The 20,821-nt window shown below is 36.7% G+C and overlaps 1 protein-coding gene across 5 annotated transcripts in view; it reads left to right on the top strand.

The window, feature by feature from the left end:
- The window catches only part of GRM5 (glutamate metabotropic receptor 5), a 543,349-nt gene that overhangs the window by 386,373 nt on the left and 136,155 nt on the right, over positions 1-20,821 (top strand). For all 5 annotated transcript variants that reach the window (XM_060157879.1, XM_060157878.1, XM_060157881.1 and 2 more), the window contains exon 3: positions 12,883-13,118. In XM_060157879.1, coding sequence (XP_060013862.1) covers positions 12,883-13,118 — 236 coding nt within the window. The remainder of the gene's footprint in view (positions 1-12,882; positions 13,119-20,821) is intronic.

Genomic DNA, 20,821 nt, shown 5'->3' with positions numbered 1-20,821 from the left:
AGAATTGATTTTTATGAGTGTTGTGGATTAAGTATCAATGTATTTTTCCAAAAAATATAAATTTACCCAGAATCATTTTTTTTCAGAATCATTTATTTAATAGAACTGTTTTCCCTACTTCTTTGCAGTGTCGCTTTTATCAAAAATCAAGTCTCTATACATCCACATAGGATTCCATTCCATTAGTCTATTTATCTCTACAAATTGTATATCGTTGTAACTTCATAATGTCTTATTATCTAATACTGTATTTCCCCAGCTTTGTTCTTTACCAGTATTATCTTGGCTATACTTGGTCCTTTACATTTCCATACAAATTTTATAATTTTGTTTATAAATATCCTCCACACCTCACCCTCCACCCCCCCAAAAAAAACCTGCTGGAATTTTGATTCAGATTACCTTGAATCTATAGATCAATTTCAGGAAAATTAACAACTTTACATTATTGACTCCTCCAGTTTATGAGTGCGGCACTTCCTTTATTAATTTAAGTCTTCCATAATTCCTCTTACATGCATGGAGAAATCTTACATATCTTCCTTAGATTTATTTCTAACTATTAGGGGGGTTTTAAATAGTATATTTAAAATACTGTTTTCTAATTGTTTGTTCCAGATATATAGAAATTAATTTATTTATGTAGGCTGAACTAGTGTCCATCAAACTTACTAAATTCATTTACTAATTGTAATAATCTGTATTTTAGATATAATTTCAGATTTTCTATGTAAACAATCAAATTGTCCTTGAATAATGATAATTTACTCCTTCTATTTCCTTATTGAATTGGTTAGAACATTCAGTAAAATACTGAAGGAAAGTGGTCAGAGAAGATATCCTTTGCTTCTGGAAGAAACCTTTCAACATTTCATTGTTGTGTATGATCTTTACTATAAAACTCTTGCACAGATTAAGAAAGTTCTCTTTCTTAGCTAGTTTGCTGTGGACTTTTTATCAGAATGATGTTGAGTTTGTCATATTTTCCTCCATTATCCTGATAATGTGGTAAACTGGTTGATTTTAGAATATTAAACTTCGTATTTTCTTTATCCATTCATCTATTGATGGACATTAATGGATGTTGTTTTCACATTGTGGCTTTTGTAAATAATACTATAATGAACATGGGGGTACATATCTCTCTCTGACAACCTGATTTTAATTATTTTGGATAAATACCCAGAAGTGGGATTGCTGGATCATATGGTAATATATTTTAATTATTTTAGGAAACTCCGAGCTATTTTCAATGGTAGTTGCACCATATTGCCATATATGACAACATGGATGAACTTTGAAAACATTATGTTAAGTGAAATAAACCAATCACAGAAGGAAGATGCTGCATGATTCCATTTATATGAAGTGTCTAAAACAGTCAAATTCATAGAAGTGGAAAGAAAGACGGTTAATTGCCAGGGGCTGAGGAAAGGGAAAAATGGGGAGTTACTGCTCAATAGGTACAAAGATTCAGTTATGAAAGAATAAGTTCTTGAGCCTCATGTGCTGCTTTTGATCCAACTTCTTAGCCTTGCATCCTTGACTTTCAGTGAATTTGTCACATACATCAAGGGAAAGTCTTACCTCAGTATATATATTTTTTTCTCCCCAGGATCTTGGCCACTTGAGTCCCAGCTGCCTAGATAGCATTCTGATAGCTTAAATAGATTTTTTTTTAAGTTTATCCAGCCCTTCTAGTTGTCTTCAGAGGAAGGTTTGTCTAACCTATCATAGCTAGAAATGGAAGTAGCTGTTCAGTTTCTAATATGTGATTTACACTTTCAGTCTATTTGGATTAATTACTGGGCATGTCGCAACTAAATTTTTCAGGCTTTCAGGATTCTTACATAATGACTATTTCTAAAACTTAATCTCACACCCTGAACAATTTTTGATTATTTACTGGTCTTTACAGCTTGTAAGTGTTCATTTGTAAAGCATATCTGATAGATGTGAGAAGTTAACAATAGACTTAGTTTCAGTGGGTGTCATGGGGATAATTTGTCAAGGAAGAACAAGTTGCCTCAAAGTGAAATGTGAAGAGAGTTCATTCTGTGTTTATGTACATATTTCAAGGTCTCTTGAGCATCTTCTAATAGCTCTTTATCTTGTCAGTAGAGAGACTCGTAATAACTTGGCCAGTGTATTCTAACACTACAAAGATGGGCATTTATCAGAAGATGAATGCAATGGTTTAAGACAATTCTTTGTTTATAGTCTCAGAAAGGAAAAAAAAAGAAAATAATTTGAAGGGGTGTGTGCGTGTGTGTATGTGTGTGTGTGTGTGTGTGTGTGTGTGTGTGTGTGTGTGTAACAGAAATTAAAATAACTCTTCTCTCTGCAGTTTCATGGACAAAGTCAAATAAGTTTGGACACGGATTTGGATCAAAGACCACACTGATAGGTTGCACTGGTTCAGTTTTGGTTTCTAGATTTAGGTAGACTGAGTTTGAATCCTGTTTAACTCAGGGCCATTTCCTACTTTTCAAGCTGAAGATTCCTAAAGTGAAATGTGAAAATGTTAAAAAAAATATAGATAGATAGATAGATGTGGATATAAATACACATATATATTGGCAGAGAGTAAGCGTGTGTATGTGTGTGTGTGTGTATATATGTATATACACACACAGTGCCTAGAACAATGCCTGGCAGACAGCAAACCCTAAATACATGATCACCGTTATCACTCTAAGTTTTCATTTGCCCGACTCTAATGTGGGTAGAGAATGCCAGGTTTTCTTCTCCTTATTGCTCATATGCAGTACTCTGTAGGGAAATTGGCATGTACAGTGTCAGCCACTAGATTTGGCTAAATGAAAGAACAGTATCAAATACTGGAGGACATTGAGGAAAGTATAAGAAAAACATAATAGATCTGAAATTATGAACTCCCTGGTGACCTGTTATAAGGGGTAAGGGAAGAAAACAGATTGGACACTGGGAGTTATATTCACTAACATCATCATAAAGTCTGCCTTACTGCTTGGAATTTAATAGACTAAATAAATTATTGATTGATTATAATAAATAATAAATAATTATTGACTATTTGGCTGAACACTGTGCTCAGTTTAACAGCATAAAAGAAGAAATTAGTGCAATTCAGTGGGAAGGAGTTTGCAGACTGAAAACTAGAAGGTTATCCTAAGTAAGAAAGCTTCCAGAGAAAACATAAAAAAGGTTATGTAAAGCAGTGGATACAATAGCTTACTCATAACATGCTTTCTCTATTTAACTGAATCATTTCGCTCACTATATTGCACATTTTACACAATTGCCACAATTTCTGCATTTCTCCAAATGTCTATAATATGACAAGAGAAAAAATAGATTGTGTAATTCTCAAAATAATCTATTTACGGGCTTCCCTGGTGGCGCAGTGGTTGAGAATCTGCCTGCCCACGCAGGGGACACGGGTTCGAGCCCTGGTCTGGGAAGATCCCACATGCCGCGGAGCAACTGGGCCCGTGAGCCACAACTACTGAGCCTGCGCGTCTGGAGCTTGTGCTCCGCAACAAGAGAGGCCGCGATAGTGAGAGGCCCGCGCACCGCGATGAAGAGTAGCCCCCGCTTGCCGCAACTAGAGAAAGCCCTCGCACAGAAACGAAGACCCAACACAGCCAAAAATAAATAAATAAATTTATTAAAAAAAATAATCTATTTACAATGGTTTTTCTCAGCTTCTTTCTCTGTGAAGGATGTGTTTGGTAAGGAAGCATCCCTGGAGGGACAAGACTTTAAACCAGAGGGGGAAATGACTACCTCAATTTAAAGCCTAAATTGAGACAGGATGGACGTTCCAAGTATTCTAACATGTGTAATACTCTCCGTTATTTTCTGTGATCCCAAAGTCTTTGGAAGTTTGTCTGCTCTGACCAAACCCTGAATTAGGTCAGACCCCCTAAGATTATATCATTTCTCTTCTGATATTAACATGCTTTGGCCTTCCAAGTGAGGAAATGTAGAAAAGAGGTGGCGAGTGAATAATAACTTTCTATTGCTGTGTAACAAATTACCACAAATTTAGCAACTTAAAACAATATTCGTTTCTGGAGGTCAGGAGTCCATGTATATAGCATAACTGGGTTCTCCACTCAGGGTTAAACAGGCTGAAATCAAGGTGTATTCCTTTCTGGAGGCTTTGTGAAAGAATCTGCTTCCAAGCTCATTCAAGTTTTGGTGGAATTCAGTTCCTTTTAGATGTAGGCCTGAGTCCCCATTTCCTTGCTGGTATCACCCAGGGGCACACTCAGCTCCTCCAGGCCACCTGCACTCCTTACTGTACAGCCCCCTCCATCTTCAAAGCCAGCAATGGAGCGTCTCCTCCAGCCCTCTCATGCCAAATCCTTCTCACATTTGAATCTCTTTTGTCAGGAAGAGGTGGTCACTTTTCAGGGACTCACCTGATTAGGTCAGACCAATTACGAATTATCTCCCTATTTCAAGGTCAATTTCCTTGGGATCTTAATTATAGTTTCAAAATCCCTTCCCAGCAGTCCTGATCTAGATTAGCGTTTGATTTAAAAAGTAGGTAAGGTGAGAATATACCAGAGCATGAGAATCTTGCCCACGTACTCCCAGCCCGACATGCTGCCCCCTGTCCTCCAACACACGCCTCTTAAATAAGATCCCCTTAACAAACTCACTGCTGTCATCACTGTATGTCATTATTGTGGAGGCTCCATGAAGTATGGAAAGTACTGGAGTGTTGGAGCTGGAAAGATCTGGGTTGAAATCCCCTCTATGCTAGCTGTGGGATTTTGAGTAGGTTATTTAATTCCTCAGAGCCTCAATTTCCTCAATGGTAGAAACTAGGGCTAATAATAATCATCTCTAAGGCCTGTAGAGAATCAGGAAAGCAATATAATGGAAATCACCTGACTTACACAAGATGGCAAACTTTAGATTCCTGACTTTTCTTCCTTCTTTTCAATGTTCTGATATAGCTCCTCCAATTCACACCTACTTATCCTCAGACATGGGAAAAATTAAGATTTACAAGCCCTGGAGATAAAGTGATTTTCAGTAAATAACCTAACAATTTTCTCAAAAATTCTACATTGTATTTCATTTTGGAATTAATTCATCAGTGTTGACTGGTGTACATTCATAAGAACTTTGATTTAAAAGCTCAATATTCTTTGTTTTCACTATATTTTTAGAGATTCTAAGACCTTCTACTCCCCCAGGGGAGGAAAAAAAAGGAATATTATATGAAGACAGCCAAGCAGTCAGTAGACAGACTCCCACTATTAGGAAAAAAAATCCCAAAATACCTGTTAGAATGCTACTGGTAAGAGATTTGGCAGGGTGATGATTATGATTACATGTGAGTAGAACAGCAGTTTCGATAATATTTGTGTGGGTTGTGAACATATTTTGAAAAAGAAATGCTGGGATGCAGCCTAATGAATGTATTCATTAACCTTAATAGCATCAGGTAGAGAAGGGAGAGGACCATTTTGGAGGCGGGGAATGAATTCAGCCTTTCAGAGTCATTTTATAAGGCACATCAAACAGTGCTGCTTTCTCAATTAAAAATGAATATATGCAGTTGGGACTTCCCTGGTGGCGCAGTGGTTAAGAATCCACTTGCCAATGCAGGGGACACGGGTTCGAGCCCTGGTCCGGGAAGATCCCACAGGCCGCGGAGCAACTAAGCCCGTGCACCACAATTACTGAGCCCACGTGCCGCAACAAGAGAAGCCACCGCAGTGAGTAGCCCGCGCATGGCAAAGAAGAGTAGCCCCTGCTTGCCGCAATGAGAGAAAGCCTGTGTGCAGCAACAAAAACCCAACACAGCCCAAAAATAAATTTAAAAAAAAGAATATATGCAGTTATCAGAAAAGAATTCTCTAAGATTTGAAATTTGCCTTTTAAAGTCTAATTTTCTAATAAGTTATATTAAACATTTAAGTCCTTAGTATGTTCAAGGCATTATAATAAACATAAGGATGAGATGTCCAAAACATAAAATTTACAGACAATTTAGGGAAAACAAATAAATGTACTTAACTTTAATATGATGACAAATGCAAAATTAAAAGCATCAAAATGTTACCTCTATGAGAGCAGAAATCTTGTCTTCTTGTTCACCACTCTACTCCCACATAACTATCAAGTTATTAGTTACCCAATACTTGTTCAGTGAATAAGAAATAAATGTCATGTATTTGAGGAATGAGAATCAAGTGCAGCGTCTCCAGTACACAACATATGTGTGATAGTCTTAGCAGTACCAATACCATCACGCTAAGTGGGACTAAAGATTTCAGTGATCAAGAATAATTGTATGTGCCTGGCATACCCACGTCCCCCACCCGTACCTCCCCAATGCATAAACTCACACCTCCTGACACAAATTTAACGACTGCTAACTGCTAGGAATAGTCATTCTGATGTCTACATTTTTGGTCTGGTATTGCTCCTTTTGAAGCAGACTGAGATGATTTATTTATGTTGTTTGCCCCCAGCAGACACCTCCCCAAGAACTCTGAAGAGTTATGCTAAGTAATCATGTTGCCATTTGAGAATTCAGCTAATGAAACCCGTACCCACTGTATGTGATTAGCGTTCCATGTAAATAAATCAAGGGACTGTAAATGTAAGAACTAAGAGTGTGGAAACACCCAGGATACTAATTGAGGGGATGGGGGAATAATCTCAGGAAGGCAGGACAGGATTGTGATTTTCACAAGTGATGATTCAGTGACTGGGAACCTAATGAATTGTACTATTAAGGGGAAGACTGAATAAAAAGAAACGAGGATGTTCAGTCTGGAGAATAAATGAGGAAACTTCCAGGGGGCTGGAAGTCAGCAATGCGCATTCAGGCAGGTCATACCTAATGGACTGCTGAGGACATGTGCTGGGACCTACCACAATGCCTGTGCAGTTTGCCTGCACAGAATATGCATTCAAAATGCTTACTGTATTAATGCATTAGAATGAAAAGAACATGGAGACTGTTACAGAGGATCACCCGATGCAACTTTCTGTGCAACATAAATTTTTTCGTTTTCCATAGCAATAACTTAAAACGAGGACAGGAAGGAAAGAGTATACTGTCTGCATTGTACAGATTTAGATTTTGATAACAGAGACAAATTTTTAAATTACTGAGCATCTCTATTCTAACATTTGATAATTACTAAACTTTTTCTTCAGAATTTTCCAAGAATTTTTTATGCCCGTTACCATGTATCTTTAGGGGCTTCTACGTTCCAGAAATATATTCTGACATTAAATCTACTGATTGTAAACCCTACAGTAACCATATTATAACCATAACAATTGGTCTGCTTCAAATATCTATGTTAATACAAAAATAATAAAAATAATAATTCTAAAGTTAAAATGTTTATAAGGATATAATTGTATAGAGAGCATCAGATCTTTAGAGCTCTATAATTTTCATTATTTCTGTCTTTTTTTTTTTGAGTGCCAACAGCTATTGCTCAGTATACAAAACCCTAAACATAACAGAATAGGGTGGGTTAATATGGTACTGGACCACGTAAGAAAATTGTTCACTTGTATTTTTTTTTAACACTCAAATTAATTTTTTATGTAGAGAACAGACAGAAATCCAGGAGAAACAAAGTGCTAGAGAGCATATAAAGGGAAATCTGATCATTGTAGATCCCTACTTGTATTCATTTTCTTCCTTTTTCACCCCAAACCTATTTTCCTGTATTTTACAACCTAGGACATGGAGCTACAATGTCACTTACAATATCACTTACAATATCACTAATGTCTCCCATAAACCAAAAACATCCTCCTTTACCCCCTATTCTCCACGTATCTAGTCCTAGGGACTCTGAGAATTCCTTACAAATAGGCTCTTCATTCCCACTCCTTTAATACAAACATCCATTCGATCCCTTAACCACTGTAACAACTTTTCTAACTTGATCCTCTAACTCATCCACCACCTTTCTTATCTGTCACTCGCACTGTTACCACAGTTTATCCAGTTCTCGTCGTCTCTTCGTAGCACTTCCCACCTTAAAAGCCACCACTGGCTCCCCTTCATCTGAATGATAAAACTCAAAGCGTTTGGAATGACCCAGAAGACCATTCATAATTGGTCTTCCTCAGCATACTTTTCATTAGTCACTATCCGGCGCACTCCATATAGCTGCAATGCTTAATATTTACTATTCCCTGATTCACAAATACCTACTTGTTGGGCTTCTCTGGTGGCGCAGTGGTTGAGAATCCTCCTGCCAACGCAGGGGACAAGGGTTCGAGCCCTGGTCTGGGAAGATCCCACATGCCGCGGAGCAACTAGGCCCGTGTACCACAACTACTGAGCCTGCACGTCTGGAGCCTGTGCTCCGCAACAAGAGAGGCCGCGATAGTGAGAGGCCCGCGCACGGTGATGGAGAGTGGCCCCCACTTGCCGCAACTAGAGAAAACCCTCACACAGAAGTGAAGACCCAACACAGCCAAAAATAAATAAATTAGTTAATTATAAACAAATACCTACTTGTTGTCTAAAAAATAACATTTCAAAATACAGTTATCACTCCATTACCCATAGTTTCCAAACTCAATTCAAATCTTACCTTTCTACGAAGAGTTGGTCAATTATTTACTGATCTTCTCTCTCGTTGCGGTCATTTCATACCTATAACAATATCCGTATGTATGTGGTCATTTATTTACATGTCTCTCCTCCTCTCCCATATATATATATATATATATATATATATATATAAAATTAAGTGGATATATATATATATCCACTTAATTATTGTTATTCACAGTAGGTATGTTCTATAAACAGGCACCAAACACTGAATTAGTGAATACTGACCATTACTCCTAGGGGAAATATAGGTTTAAACTGTCGTGAGCCTCTAGTCACATTTTCATCAACTAGTCATTACATAACCTTGCTTTATGGTGTTCTGGTCTAAAGACACTTTATTTAATATTTAATATCTAATATTGTTGATGAATTAATATTGAATTCACAGAAAACAGGACTTTACTCATGCCTAAATGCAGCTGTTTTTTTTTTGGTTTTTTTTTTTTTACTTTTTAAGAGTATATGTATTATCAACCTACATTTAAAAAAATATATTTATTTATTTAGCTGCACCGGGCCTTAGTTGCAGTACGCGGGATCTTCGTTCCCACATGCGGGATCTTAGTTGCGGCATACCGGATCTTGTTCCCTGACCAGGGATCGAACCTGTGCCCCCTGCATTGGGAGCGTGGAGTCCTAACCACTGGACCACCAGGGGCAGCTGGTTTTCTATGTAAGGTATAGCACAGCCTTCTTGCACTTGGGAACTCTAAATAATGTATCAGTACGATACTTGGGGATATTTTAAACAGCAAAATCAATTTAAAAAAACACACAAAAATGCAAAAACTTGGCACTTAATAGACCATGAAAAGGGCACTTCTTTATAGTATCAAAGCTGAAACAAGGAAGCAGAGTTTCACCTTGTGCAGCCTCAGCCGGGTATATGCACACCAGAAGAATCAACTTTTTCGCCACTCTCTGTATATCTGAAAATGACCATAAAAGTGCCATGAGTATCAGTATGGGGGTTGCAAATAAATTTTAGCAAGCAGGTGAATTTACAAATACAGATTCTGCAAATAATGGGAAACGACTCTAAATCAAAGCATTAGAAAGAAAATAACGAAATGGATTATAAGGAGAGGGGTAAAATGCCCATCAATGAGAAGAAATTGGATGGATGGATGGATGGATGGATGGATGGATGGATGGATGGATGGATGGATGGATGGATGGATGGATGAAGAGATAAACAGATAGATAGATAGATACTAAATCTAGAAACTTGACTGAAGTGTGGTACATTTGCAGTTTCTTTCCTTATCTTCCTTCCCCCTTTTTCCTGATTTGGTAAAATATATGTCACCCAAAAGCATTAAAGTAGTGCCAGACTCTTGACAGTCCACTCTAACAATGCAATGGAAAGCACTGGATAGTAGAAAGGTAAGCTCAAGTTTTCTTGGCTCTTCACTTATGAATTTATTATTCCTTACTTAGACATACCCTATCATCTTAATGCAAATCTTAAAAGCACATTTTTATGAAAATGTTAATATTTAATAAGCTAAAGTCAATATAGCACCATCTAACTTAGCCAATATGGATTGAACTTTCTTGAGACTTACACAGCAGATATTCCCCTGTAAGCTTAAATAGAATAACCATTTTTTGCCACACAGACACTGGAATTTTCTGTTTATATACGAACTCTTTTATGGTTTTTATTTTGCTGTTGAATGGAAATATCTGGAACAAAACTGTTTTAAAAATCACCACTCTAACCGATAGACTACTAAAAAACACCATCTTTTGCTAAATTAAATGTAGAGATTTATACATGGAAAAAAAAAGCTAAAGAACATGATGAGAGATGAGTAAATTAACACACTACGGTCCTGACATTTTTTTTTTTAATGGAAATATCACCTCCAAAAAAGTTTATCAAGACAGGCTTTTTACAATCCCCATTAAATTCAGTGAATGAATTGTGAAGGGTAAATTGGACCCATTATGATCTTACATTTCTTATGTAATATTCATAATCACAGCGTTACATAAGAGCAAACTCGCATGAATAAAAGGAGCAATTTAAATTCCCACTTCCTTGGAGAACGGGGCTCTGCTTGACAAACAGGTTTCCGGTCGCATTTGCAGCACGCCCATGCATCTCCTCGAGTGCCAATGAGACCCACACTCTCCTATCAGTGATATAATAAACCCTCCAAAACAGAGCAAGAAAATGAAGCAAACAAGCCCACTTCATTTCAACTTGTCAGCTTTAAATAAAATCTGTGCAGCTGAAATGAGAAACTTCAGGGAAGATAATGTGTGAAGTAACCACATTCAACATTGGGACAAAACGTATTGCATTAGTTATTTTTTTTTTTTCCTGATTTGCCACAAAAGTTTTTGAAATTTCAACATAGATCATTTTCAATGAAATCTCTTCTTGTCAAGGAGGACTTGGAGGAAGAAATGCTTTATTTTTTTCATTTGTTTATTTTATTCTCCTCCTCCACCCACGGATGCCTTAGGAATATCTCAAGCCCCTATGATATCTTAATGAATAATATATGACCTTTGGAACAACTCTCATTATCAATTTTTAAGTCAGAGCATACTGAAGAAAGTACATGCATTTTTTTACTTATTCTAATTAATTCCTTACATAATACTTTCCCTGGCACAGATTTATGCAAAATATTGGAGCATGCTCTCTGCTTCCCCCCCCCCCAAAAGAAGTATAAAGGACAAAAATGCATTGGAAGGAAGATAAAAAGAAATTTTAAAAAAAAGAAATTAACATTCCAATAAATAGAAATATCTGAATATTAATGAAATAAACAATGATTGTTTATGTAAATCCTTTCGCTCACACTTTCCCCAGTACCCACTCCCTTTCACCCAGCTAATCTCCAAAACCTTTCCTGCCTTGTGTTCAGGAGGCTCCATTCTGTTCTTCCCTTCAACTGTCTCCGTATCTCCTCCCTCTTTGTTGTTACTTTTTTTTTCCATTGTTACATTTCCCTTGACTTTCTTTACTTCTCCTGAAAGAGCACTTGCACCTCTTCAAAGGAAGGATAGTACCACTGGGTCCCAGCAGATGCATAGCACAAGTTGCATATTCCAAATGACAGAGAGGGTGGGGAAAGTCAGAGACACTTTTCTCCTAAATGCCCTAAGGTGTGTCCAGATTTGATATAAACACCTTTTCTTGTCTTTTATTTCCAATGTTGTGTCTCATGTATTTTCCAAATAAGCTTAGAATATTTTTCCTTGTTCTGTTATACTCAGGAACTCTCTGATTTCAAACTCTTTTATTTTAAAGTTCCTACATTACTTTGAGTGATCAGTGCATAGAATGATATTAATATTGAGGAGTATGATCCCTGTCACCATCTTTGATGGCCTATTGCTAAGAAGTTCTTTCAATCACTCTAATGTAAAACATGATTTCATATGCGTATTTTAAATGTGTTAGAGAAGTACCATGGGGTAGGAAAGAGGAATATGGACTATAAGGACTTCAGTTTGAGGCTCTGATGAATCAATATTTAATAGAATGACCATAATCAGAAAGTTTTTCTTTTTTAACCTCTTTATCATCACTTGTAAACATGGAAACAAGCGAATATCCTGTCATAGGATGGTTAAATTAACATAAGGTATATTTTAGAAATATTTTTCATTTTTACTTTATGATAACTCTAATGATTATTATTAAGTAAAGCAAAAGACTGTATTTAAAGTTAACTTGACCTAGCTATTAAACATTCAGTAAATAGGGCTTCCCTGGTGGCGCAGTGGTTGAGAGTCCGCCTGCTGATGCAGGGGACATGGGTTCGTGCCCCGGTCCGGGAAGATCCCACATGCCGCGGAGCGGCTGGGCCCGTGAGCCATAGCTGCTGAGCCTGCGCGTCCGGAGCCTGTGCTCTGCAACAGGAGAGGCCACAATAGTGAGAGGCCCGCGTACCGCCAAAAAAAAAAAAAAAAAAAACAATTCAGTAAATAATGTGAATGGTGATATTATGCAGCTTCCATGCATATACTATATTCTACAACCAGTAAAATTCTGTCAAAAGCATAAGGTTATTCTCTGCAGTTCAAGGTAAGTGAGACAGGTACCTTCCAGCATTCTTAGACCCAAAGTTTCCATTGTGTTTTGCACTTTTTATCCTAGAAAGCTGCTATCTCAAGAATCACGTAGTATAATATAAGACCATAGTGTGGCCTGAGTGCCATTTAATGACTAATGTTTTCAAGATGACAGCAAGTAGAATAATTTTCTTAGAAGATGTCTGTTCTAAGCTGAGGGTTTTTTTGTTTCCCCACAGTGACGGCTGGGCTGACAGATACGATGTGACAGATGGATATCAGCGAGAAGCTGTTGGTGGCATCACAATCAAGCTCCAATCTCCTGATGTCAAGTGGTTTGATGATTATTATCTGAAGCTCCGGCCGGAAACAAACCTCCGAAACCCCTGGTTTCAAGAATTTTGGCAGCATCGTTTTCAGTGCCGGCTGGAAGGGTTTGCACAGGAGAACAGCAAATACAACAAGACTTGCAATAGTAAGCAGATTTATTATTTCATTTAAAGCGGATAGGGCTAAGGCTCCAATGTAAGTAAACTGTGTCATGGGGATAGTGGCTGTAATCTGTTAGAGAGGAGGACTCTTACATAAAGTGGGTATTGCTCCTTAGAGTGGTAAGACAAACATATGAGGGTAAATGTTCACTCTATTAAGATTTCAGACAATTTATTTATATTTATATCATTCAGGAAATTGGTACTGTGCTTAAAAGATAATGTGAGCTCCAGAAAGCACTCTTCTTGACATCTTTGAAGGCAAGAACTACATTCTGGTCATTTTGATTAGCAGTTAGCACAGTGTAAGGCACATAGCAAGGGTTGCATGTAATGTGTCTGAAGAATGAATGAGTGAATGTTGAAGGACAGAGCCAATTCCTACTTCCATCAAAATACTATAAAATAGTAGCAAGGATTTGCTACGTATAATTATGATGTTTCAGGAGACATAACCTAAGCAGAGCCATTCACTCAGTTATTCATCAAATACAAGGATTTACAACGTGCCAAACATCGCTTTACTTGTAAGGGTATCAAGAAGAGGAAAATAGATCCTGCCCTCGAGGGATTTAGTGTCTAGTTAGGGAGATCGTCAAGCAAACAGAACTTGTAATTCAGTGTTGAAAGCAACACAATATGGGTTTTAAACAAAGGGTTTGGTTAGTTTTATTTGTAGCACATCCAAAGGGTATCTTGACTCTAAGAACCAGGGAGGGTCAATGCTGATTTGTAAGTCAAAGTGTAAAGGTTAAGGTTTGTTAAAACCAATAAGGGATTTGTTGAGACTGACATCCCACATTGTGTAACAAGCACCTCATATGCATTTGCCAAGGAGTAAAATGTTTTAGTTGGTGGTATAATGTCTTTATCATCATGATGCTGGCACAGAAGAGTGCACTGGGGCAGTGAGGTTGAAATCCTGGCCCCCGAACTAATTCCAGTCCACAGAGAAGTGGACTCACCAAAATGAGGAAAACAGGAACAATGTAGTGAATTTTTTATAATGCACTTCCTCCCTGAGTTCACATCCATACTATGTTTTTTCTATCAGTTCATTCTTTTGTGAAAATGAATGAGGTCGTAAGTGGTGATTTGTAATTATCTTTCAATGTCAGTACAAGTAAAACGAGAACTTGGCAACCTTGTGTCAGTTCCTAATTCGGCAGTGGTGGAGGAGAGAGATGCTGGAGTGTGGCGTGGTACTGCCCAATGAAATCCAGAAACCATAGAAGCCTGGTGTGAGACTTCATTTGCCTCTCTCTTGCTTTAGATACTGCTGACTCTTGTCCAAAATCTTCAAATGCTTATTCATTTCCTTTGTTTATACTTTCATGAAAAAATGTGTGTGAATACACAGGATTGTGACTTGTGTTTCACAATTTCAATGTTTATAGCCAATTGTATATTTTTCAGAGTTCTATCCAGTTTCTGAAGGACACAAACTTCTTTCTTCTCTTGAGATTTGGGGAGTCTGTGGTCTCTGTGTACCGATTCTATGATTGTGTAGAGATTACTCTATGTAGCTACACTGGAGGAGTTTTAGAGGGTCAGCAGTAGATCCAGTCTCCTCTCCAGTTTCTCTTTACTAAGGAGTTAGTGACAACCCCTAACCAGTGTGACTAAGTGAATTTTTCCAGTTGGTCTTCACCCTCTTTTGTACTAATGTTCTTCCTTCCTCACTCCTTTTTGTGTGAAATGTCTTCTCCTTGAAATAATTCTTTGTTTCTCTTACTTCTTTTTTTTCTATTGGAGGTCTTATTGAGATATAGTCTTGAAAAAGACTCTTCGACTGATTTCCATAGAAACGTTATTTCTACGGAAATTGTTCTATAAAATTCTCCATTTGAACTTGTCGCTATAGCTCTCTGTCTTTCACATGAGCACCATGATGTGACTTCTCTGCACAGGATCTGTTCCTTACTCTAGTTCTGGAAAGCATTCTTTAGTCCCGCCCCCTTGGAATCTTACCTGTCAACAGATGTCATTTTGTACATAAAAATAAACAGTTATATGTAATATCCTGTTATTCTTCTCAATGAGGGAAATAATATTATTATCCTTACTTTAAAATAACAAAACTAAGATTTGGAGAGACAAAACAACTTGCTCAGGAAAACATTAGAACTTAGAATTGAGCTCAGATTTGTCTAAAGTTTAACCAATATGCTATTCTAAAGAGAGAGAATATTATAGTTTTAAAAATCACTACCAAATTTGCATTCTAGAATAGTTAACATATAGGTCAAAGATACAAAAAAGAAAAATAAATCTTAAAATTATTTGGGTACAACTATGGAATGCGATAATAGATACCTTGATATTCCTACTCTCTACTTTTGACCGTATTTCCTTATTTACTCAAATGCCCTTTCAGCATCCCACTCCATATCTTCAAAAAGACCCCAGGTAGTTTATTCTTATCTGTAACACTACTGAATATGAGTAGTGTTTTCCTAAATATAATGTACTTTCATCAAGCAGTGTGCATAAGACAACCACTTTTGAGTTGGAGTGGTAAGTTGGAGCTTATAATTCATTGATGGCAGGCAAGAAATCTTCACCTTATTCATAGTCTACAGTACCTAAAACCTAATAGATAGTTCAGTAAGTAAAATGGCTTGACACAAAGAGTGGAAATACCCATAGCTGAATTACTGCTTATTTTTCTTAGAAGCTTCTTGAAAGGCAAAGTATAAAAGCTAGGAGAGGTACCTGAATCTGGTAGTCCAGAATTAGCAGTAGCCTTATACAGAATGAGGTATAGAAAAGCTCAGAGTAACCAGAAAGTTAAAGGAAAACTCTTAATATTGAATAAGGAACAGAGCCATCCTGGAAATAGACCAACTCCTAGAAATTAATTCCGAATAGATTAGAGCTAAGTGATTATAGGTGATTCACTTTGTTGTACAGCAGACACTAACAACATTGTAAAGCAACTATACTCCAAAAAAAAAAAAATCCGTAGATTTTTTGATGATGGCCATTCTGACTGGTGTGAGGTAATATCTCATTGTAGTTTTGATTTGCATTTCTCTAATGATTAATGATGTTGAGCATCCTTTCATGGGTTTGTTGGCAATCTGTATACCTTCTTTGTATAAATGTCTATTTAGGTCTTCTGCCCACTTTTGGATTGGGTTGTTTGTTTTTTAAATATTGAGCTGCATGAGCTGCTTGTAAATTTTGGAGATTAATCCTTTTCCAGTTTCTTCATGTGCAAATATTTTCTCCCATTCTGAGGGTTGTCTTTTCGTCCTGTTTATGGTTTCCTTTGCTGTGCAAAAGCTTTTAAGTTTCATTAGGTCCCATTTGTTAATTTTTGTTTTTATTTCCATTTCTCTAGAAGGTGGGTCAAAAAGGATCTTGCTGTGATTTATGTCATAGAGTGTTCTGCCTATGTTTTCCTCTAAGAGTTTGATGGTGTCTGGCCTTACCTTTAGGTCTTTAATCCATTTTGAGTTTATTTTTGTGTATGGTGTTAGGGAGTGTTCTAATTTCATTCTTTTACGTGTAGCTGTCCAGGTTTCCAGCACCATTTATTGAAGAGGCTGTCTTTTCTCCATTGTATATCCTTGCCTCCTTTATCAAAAATAATGTGACCATATGTGGGTGGGTTTATCTCTGGGCTTTCTATCCTGTTCCATTGATCTATCTTTCTGTTTTTGTGCCAGTGCCATACTGTCTTGATTACTGTGCAATAAATGCTGGAGAGGGTGTGGAGAAAAGGGAACCCCCTTGCACTGTTGGTGCGAATGTAAATTGATACAGCCACTATGGAAAACAGTAATGGAGGTTCCTTAAAAAACTAAAAATAGAACTACCATATGGCCCAGCAATCCCACTACTGGGCATATACACTGAGAAAAAACCATTAATTCAAAAAGAGTCATGTACCACAATGTTCATTGCAGCTCTGTTTACAATAGCCAGGACATGGAAGCAACCTAAGTGTTCATTGACAGATGAATGGATAAAGAAGATGTGGCACATATATACAATGGAATATTACTCAGCCATAAAACGAAACAAAATTGAGTTATCTGTAGTGAGGTGGATAGACCTAGAGTCTGTCATACAGAGTGAAGTAAGTCAGAAAGAAAAAAACAAATACCGTATGCTAACACATATATATGGAATCTAAGGGAAAAAAATGGTCATGAAGAACCTAGGGGCAGGACGGGAATAAAGACGCAGACCTACTAGAGAATGGACTTGAGGACACAGGGAGGGGGAAGGGTAAGCTGGGACAAAGTGAGAGTGGCATGGACATATATCTACTACCAAATGTAAAACCGATAGCTAGTGGGAAGCAGCCACATAGTCCAGGGAGATCAGCTTGGTGCTTTGTGACCACCTAGAGGGGTGGGATAGGGAGGGTGGGAGGGAGGGAGATGCAAGAGGGAAGAGATATGGGGATATTTGTATATGTATAACTGATTCACTTTGTTATAAAGCAGAAACTAACATACCATTGTAAAGCGATTATACTCCCATAAAGATGTTAAAAAAAATACTACGAACAAAACACTTGGAAGACAAGTGCTTAGGTACAACCTACAAAATAAAATCAGTTATTTGTGAAGTATTGCCATGCATCTACACACATCTTAAATACAACTATTTTGTATTCTGCAATAAAGTCTTTTTCATTTTGTTAAAAAAAAATCTGGATGGAAAACCAATGTGACTAATAACAGCACATTGTTAATGGCAAAACCACTAATACTACCTTAGTATAATTTTCCAAGTACAGTTTATTTTTCTTTAGACTAATGATTTATTGTAACACCTGGACAGCAGTCTTTCATATAGCCTCTTCCAATTTCTCACTAAAGTACTGATGAATACATCAATAACAAAAACAAAACAAAACTAATGTAACAATGATCTTAACTAAGAACGTTAGCCATCAGAATGCCAGTGCCTGGAGAACTTCCACTAAATAGCCATAACGCCTATGAAGTCAGATGTTGGTGCAAATGGCTAACTACTGAGAAAAAATGTTGGTGCAGCCTCATGTCACAACGTGTATACATGTGAATACATACACACTCGTATACATACACATACATCCAGATGAGTAAAATAGTTAAGTGTGAAAAAGAAAACTAGAGACAAAAGAAGCTACGGTAGGGGGATGAGGAAGGTTTTACTCAGAAAACAAATGATAGAGCATATGAGATTGGGAATATTTGGTAGTTTTAATTAAATAAAAATTTTAAAGTCCTTGTGTTAAAAGGGAAAAAAAGGCCAATATGGCAGTCTAAATATTGATTTTCTTACAAGAAAAACTCATCCAACTTTAAAATATAAATATTAAAAAACAGATAAATGTACAATGGATATATTGTACTTCATAGAACAATTAGAAATGAGTAATAAACATAAGAAAACATTCACTCCCATTGTTAATCATAAAAATACAAATGTTCTTCTTTTTTATCTTTCTATATTTTTGAAACATTCTAAAATGAGAAAAAGTTATTTCTTATCCAAAAAGCAAAAGAAAAAATAACATTTTCAAATTATCATTTTAGGATGCTTTCTCCACCCCACATACACACATTTTTAAGGAAGGCACCTTCCTTTATATGTGTGTGGTGTGTGTGTGGTATGTTGTAGAATAATGTATATATAATGTACATAAAACACAAAAATCTTATGTGAATTTAAGCTTTATACATTTTTACATATATATATATGTGTATATGTATATATACACATATATATATATATATATCTGTAACTACCATCCAAAGCAACAATATCAGAAAGTTCTCTCATACCCAATCCCAATCAATATCATGCTCCATTAATATAAATTTTTTCAATGCCCATCAGTTTTGCCTACCCTGTACATCATATAAATGGAATCTTACATTATTTACTTGTTGTGTCTGGTCCTTTCCCCTCAAGATAGTGTTGTGGGATTCATCCCCATTATGTGTATCAGTAGTTTATTCTTTATTGCTGTGTAGTGTTCCTTTGTATGAATACACCAGAATTTATCTATCAGTTCTCCTATAGATGGAAATTTGGATTATTCACAGTTTTAAGTATTATAAATAAAGCTTTTATGAACACTCTTGTACATATCATCTGGCAAACATATATCCTAATTCCTGTTAGATATATACCTGGTAATGGAATTGTGAGGTCATAAGCTAAGCATATATTTAGCTTTCATAGATATTGCCAAGCAGTTTTCATAAGTAACTGAACTAACAAACTTCCACTGAAATGCATGAGAGTTCAAGTTGCTGTGCACCCTTAACAACAGTTGGCATTATCTTTTTTACTTTAAACATTCTGTCAGTGTTGGGTTATCATACTGTGATTCTGATTGGCTTTTCCATCATACATTATGAAGCTAAGTTCCTTTTCAAATGCTTATTGGAAATTTGGGCATCCTCTTTTGTAAAGTGTCTGTTCCAGTCTTGTGCACATTTGATTACTTTTTAATATCTATTTTAAGAGTTCCTCATATACTATGGATATGAGTTTTTTATTAGATATATGTATCATGAAAATTACCCAATTGGGAGTGTAGCTTATTACTATTTCCTATTTCTCTCATTTGCTACTTGTTTTTTTGCTACTTGTTATTTGTCCAATTTATTCTTTATTTTTAAAATATCTACCCACCTATCTATCTATTTATCTATTGGGCTACACCAGGTCTTTATCTGTGGCATGCGGGATCTTTGCTGCTGCATGCAGAATCTTCACTGCAGCATGCAGCATCTTTTAGTGGCGGCATGCAGAATCTAGTTCCCTGAACAGGGATCAAACCCAGGCCCCGGCCCCCAGCATTGCGAGCATGGAGTGTTAACCACTGGACCACCAGGGAAATCCCTATTCTTTAATTTTTTAATTCTTCCTTCCTATTGTCTTCTTCTGGATTAATCAATATTTTTTATTATCCTATGTTGTCACCACTATGAACATATTTGTTTCATCTCAGTATAATTCATTTAGAGTTTTCAATAAAAATTCCTAAATGAATCCTTAATTTAATACAAACTACTTTATTTTTTTTTTAATTTTTTTTAAGGATTTATTTTTTTTAATTTTTTTTTACATCTTTATTGGAGTATAATTGCTTCACAATGGTGTGTTAGTTTCTGGTTTATAACAAAGTGAATCAGTTACACATATACATGTGTTCCAATATCTCTTCCCACTTGTGTCTCCCTCCCTCCCACCCTCCCCATCCCACCCCTCCAGGCAGTCACAAAGCACCGAGCTGATCTCCCTGTGCTATGCGGCTGCTTCCCACTAGCTATCTACCTTATGTTTGGTAGTGTATATATGTCCATGCCTCTCTCTCACTTTGTCACAGCTTACCCTTCCCCTTCCCCATATCCTCAAGTCCAAGTACATCTGTGTCTTTACTCCCGTCTTACCCCTAGGTTTTTCATGACATTCTTTTTTTCTTAAATTCCATATATATGTGTTAGGATACGGTATTTGTCTTTCTCTTTCTGACTTAATTCGCTCTGTATGACAGATAGGTCTATCCACCTCATTACAAATAGTTCAATTTCGTTTCTTTTTATGGCTGAGTAATATTCCATTGTATATATGTGCCACATCTTCTTTATCCATTGATCCGATGATGGACACTTAGGTTGTTTCCACCTCTGGGCTACTGTCAATAGAGCTGCAATGAACATTGTGGTAC

The sequence above is a fragment of the Lagenorhynchus albirostris genome, chromosome 9 (assembly GCF_949774975.1).
Source record: "Lagenorhynchus albirostris chromosome 9, mLagAlb1.1, whole genome shotgun sequence".
NCBI classification, from domain to species: Eukaryota; Metazoa; Chordata; class Mammalia; order Artiodactyla; family Delphinidae; genus Lagenorhynchus; species Lagenorhynchus albirostris.
Note: the sequence above shows the minus strand (reverse complement) of the source record. Positions and strands in the feature narration are given on the sequence as shown.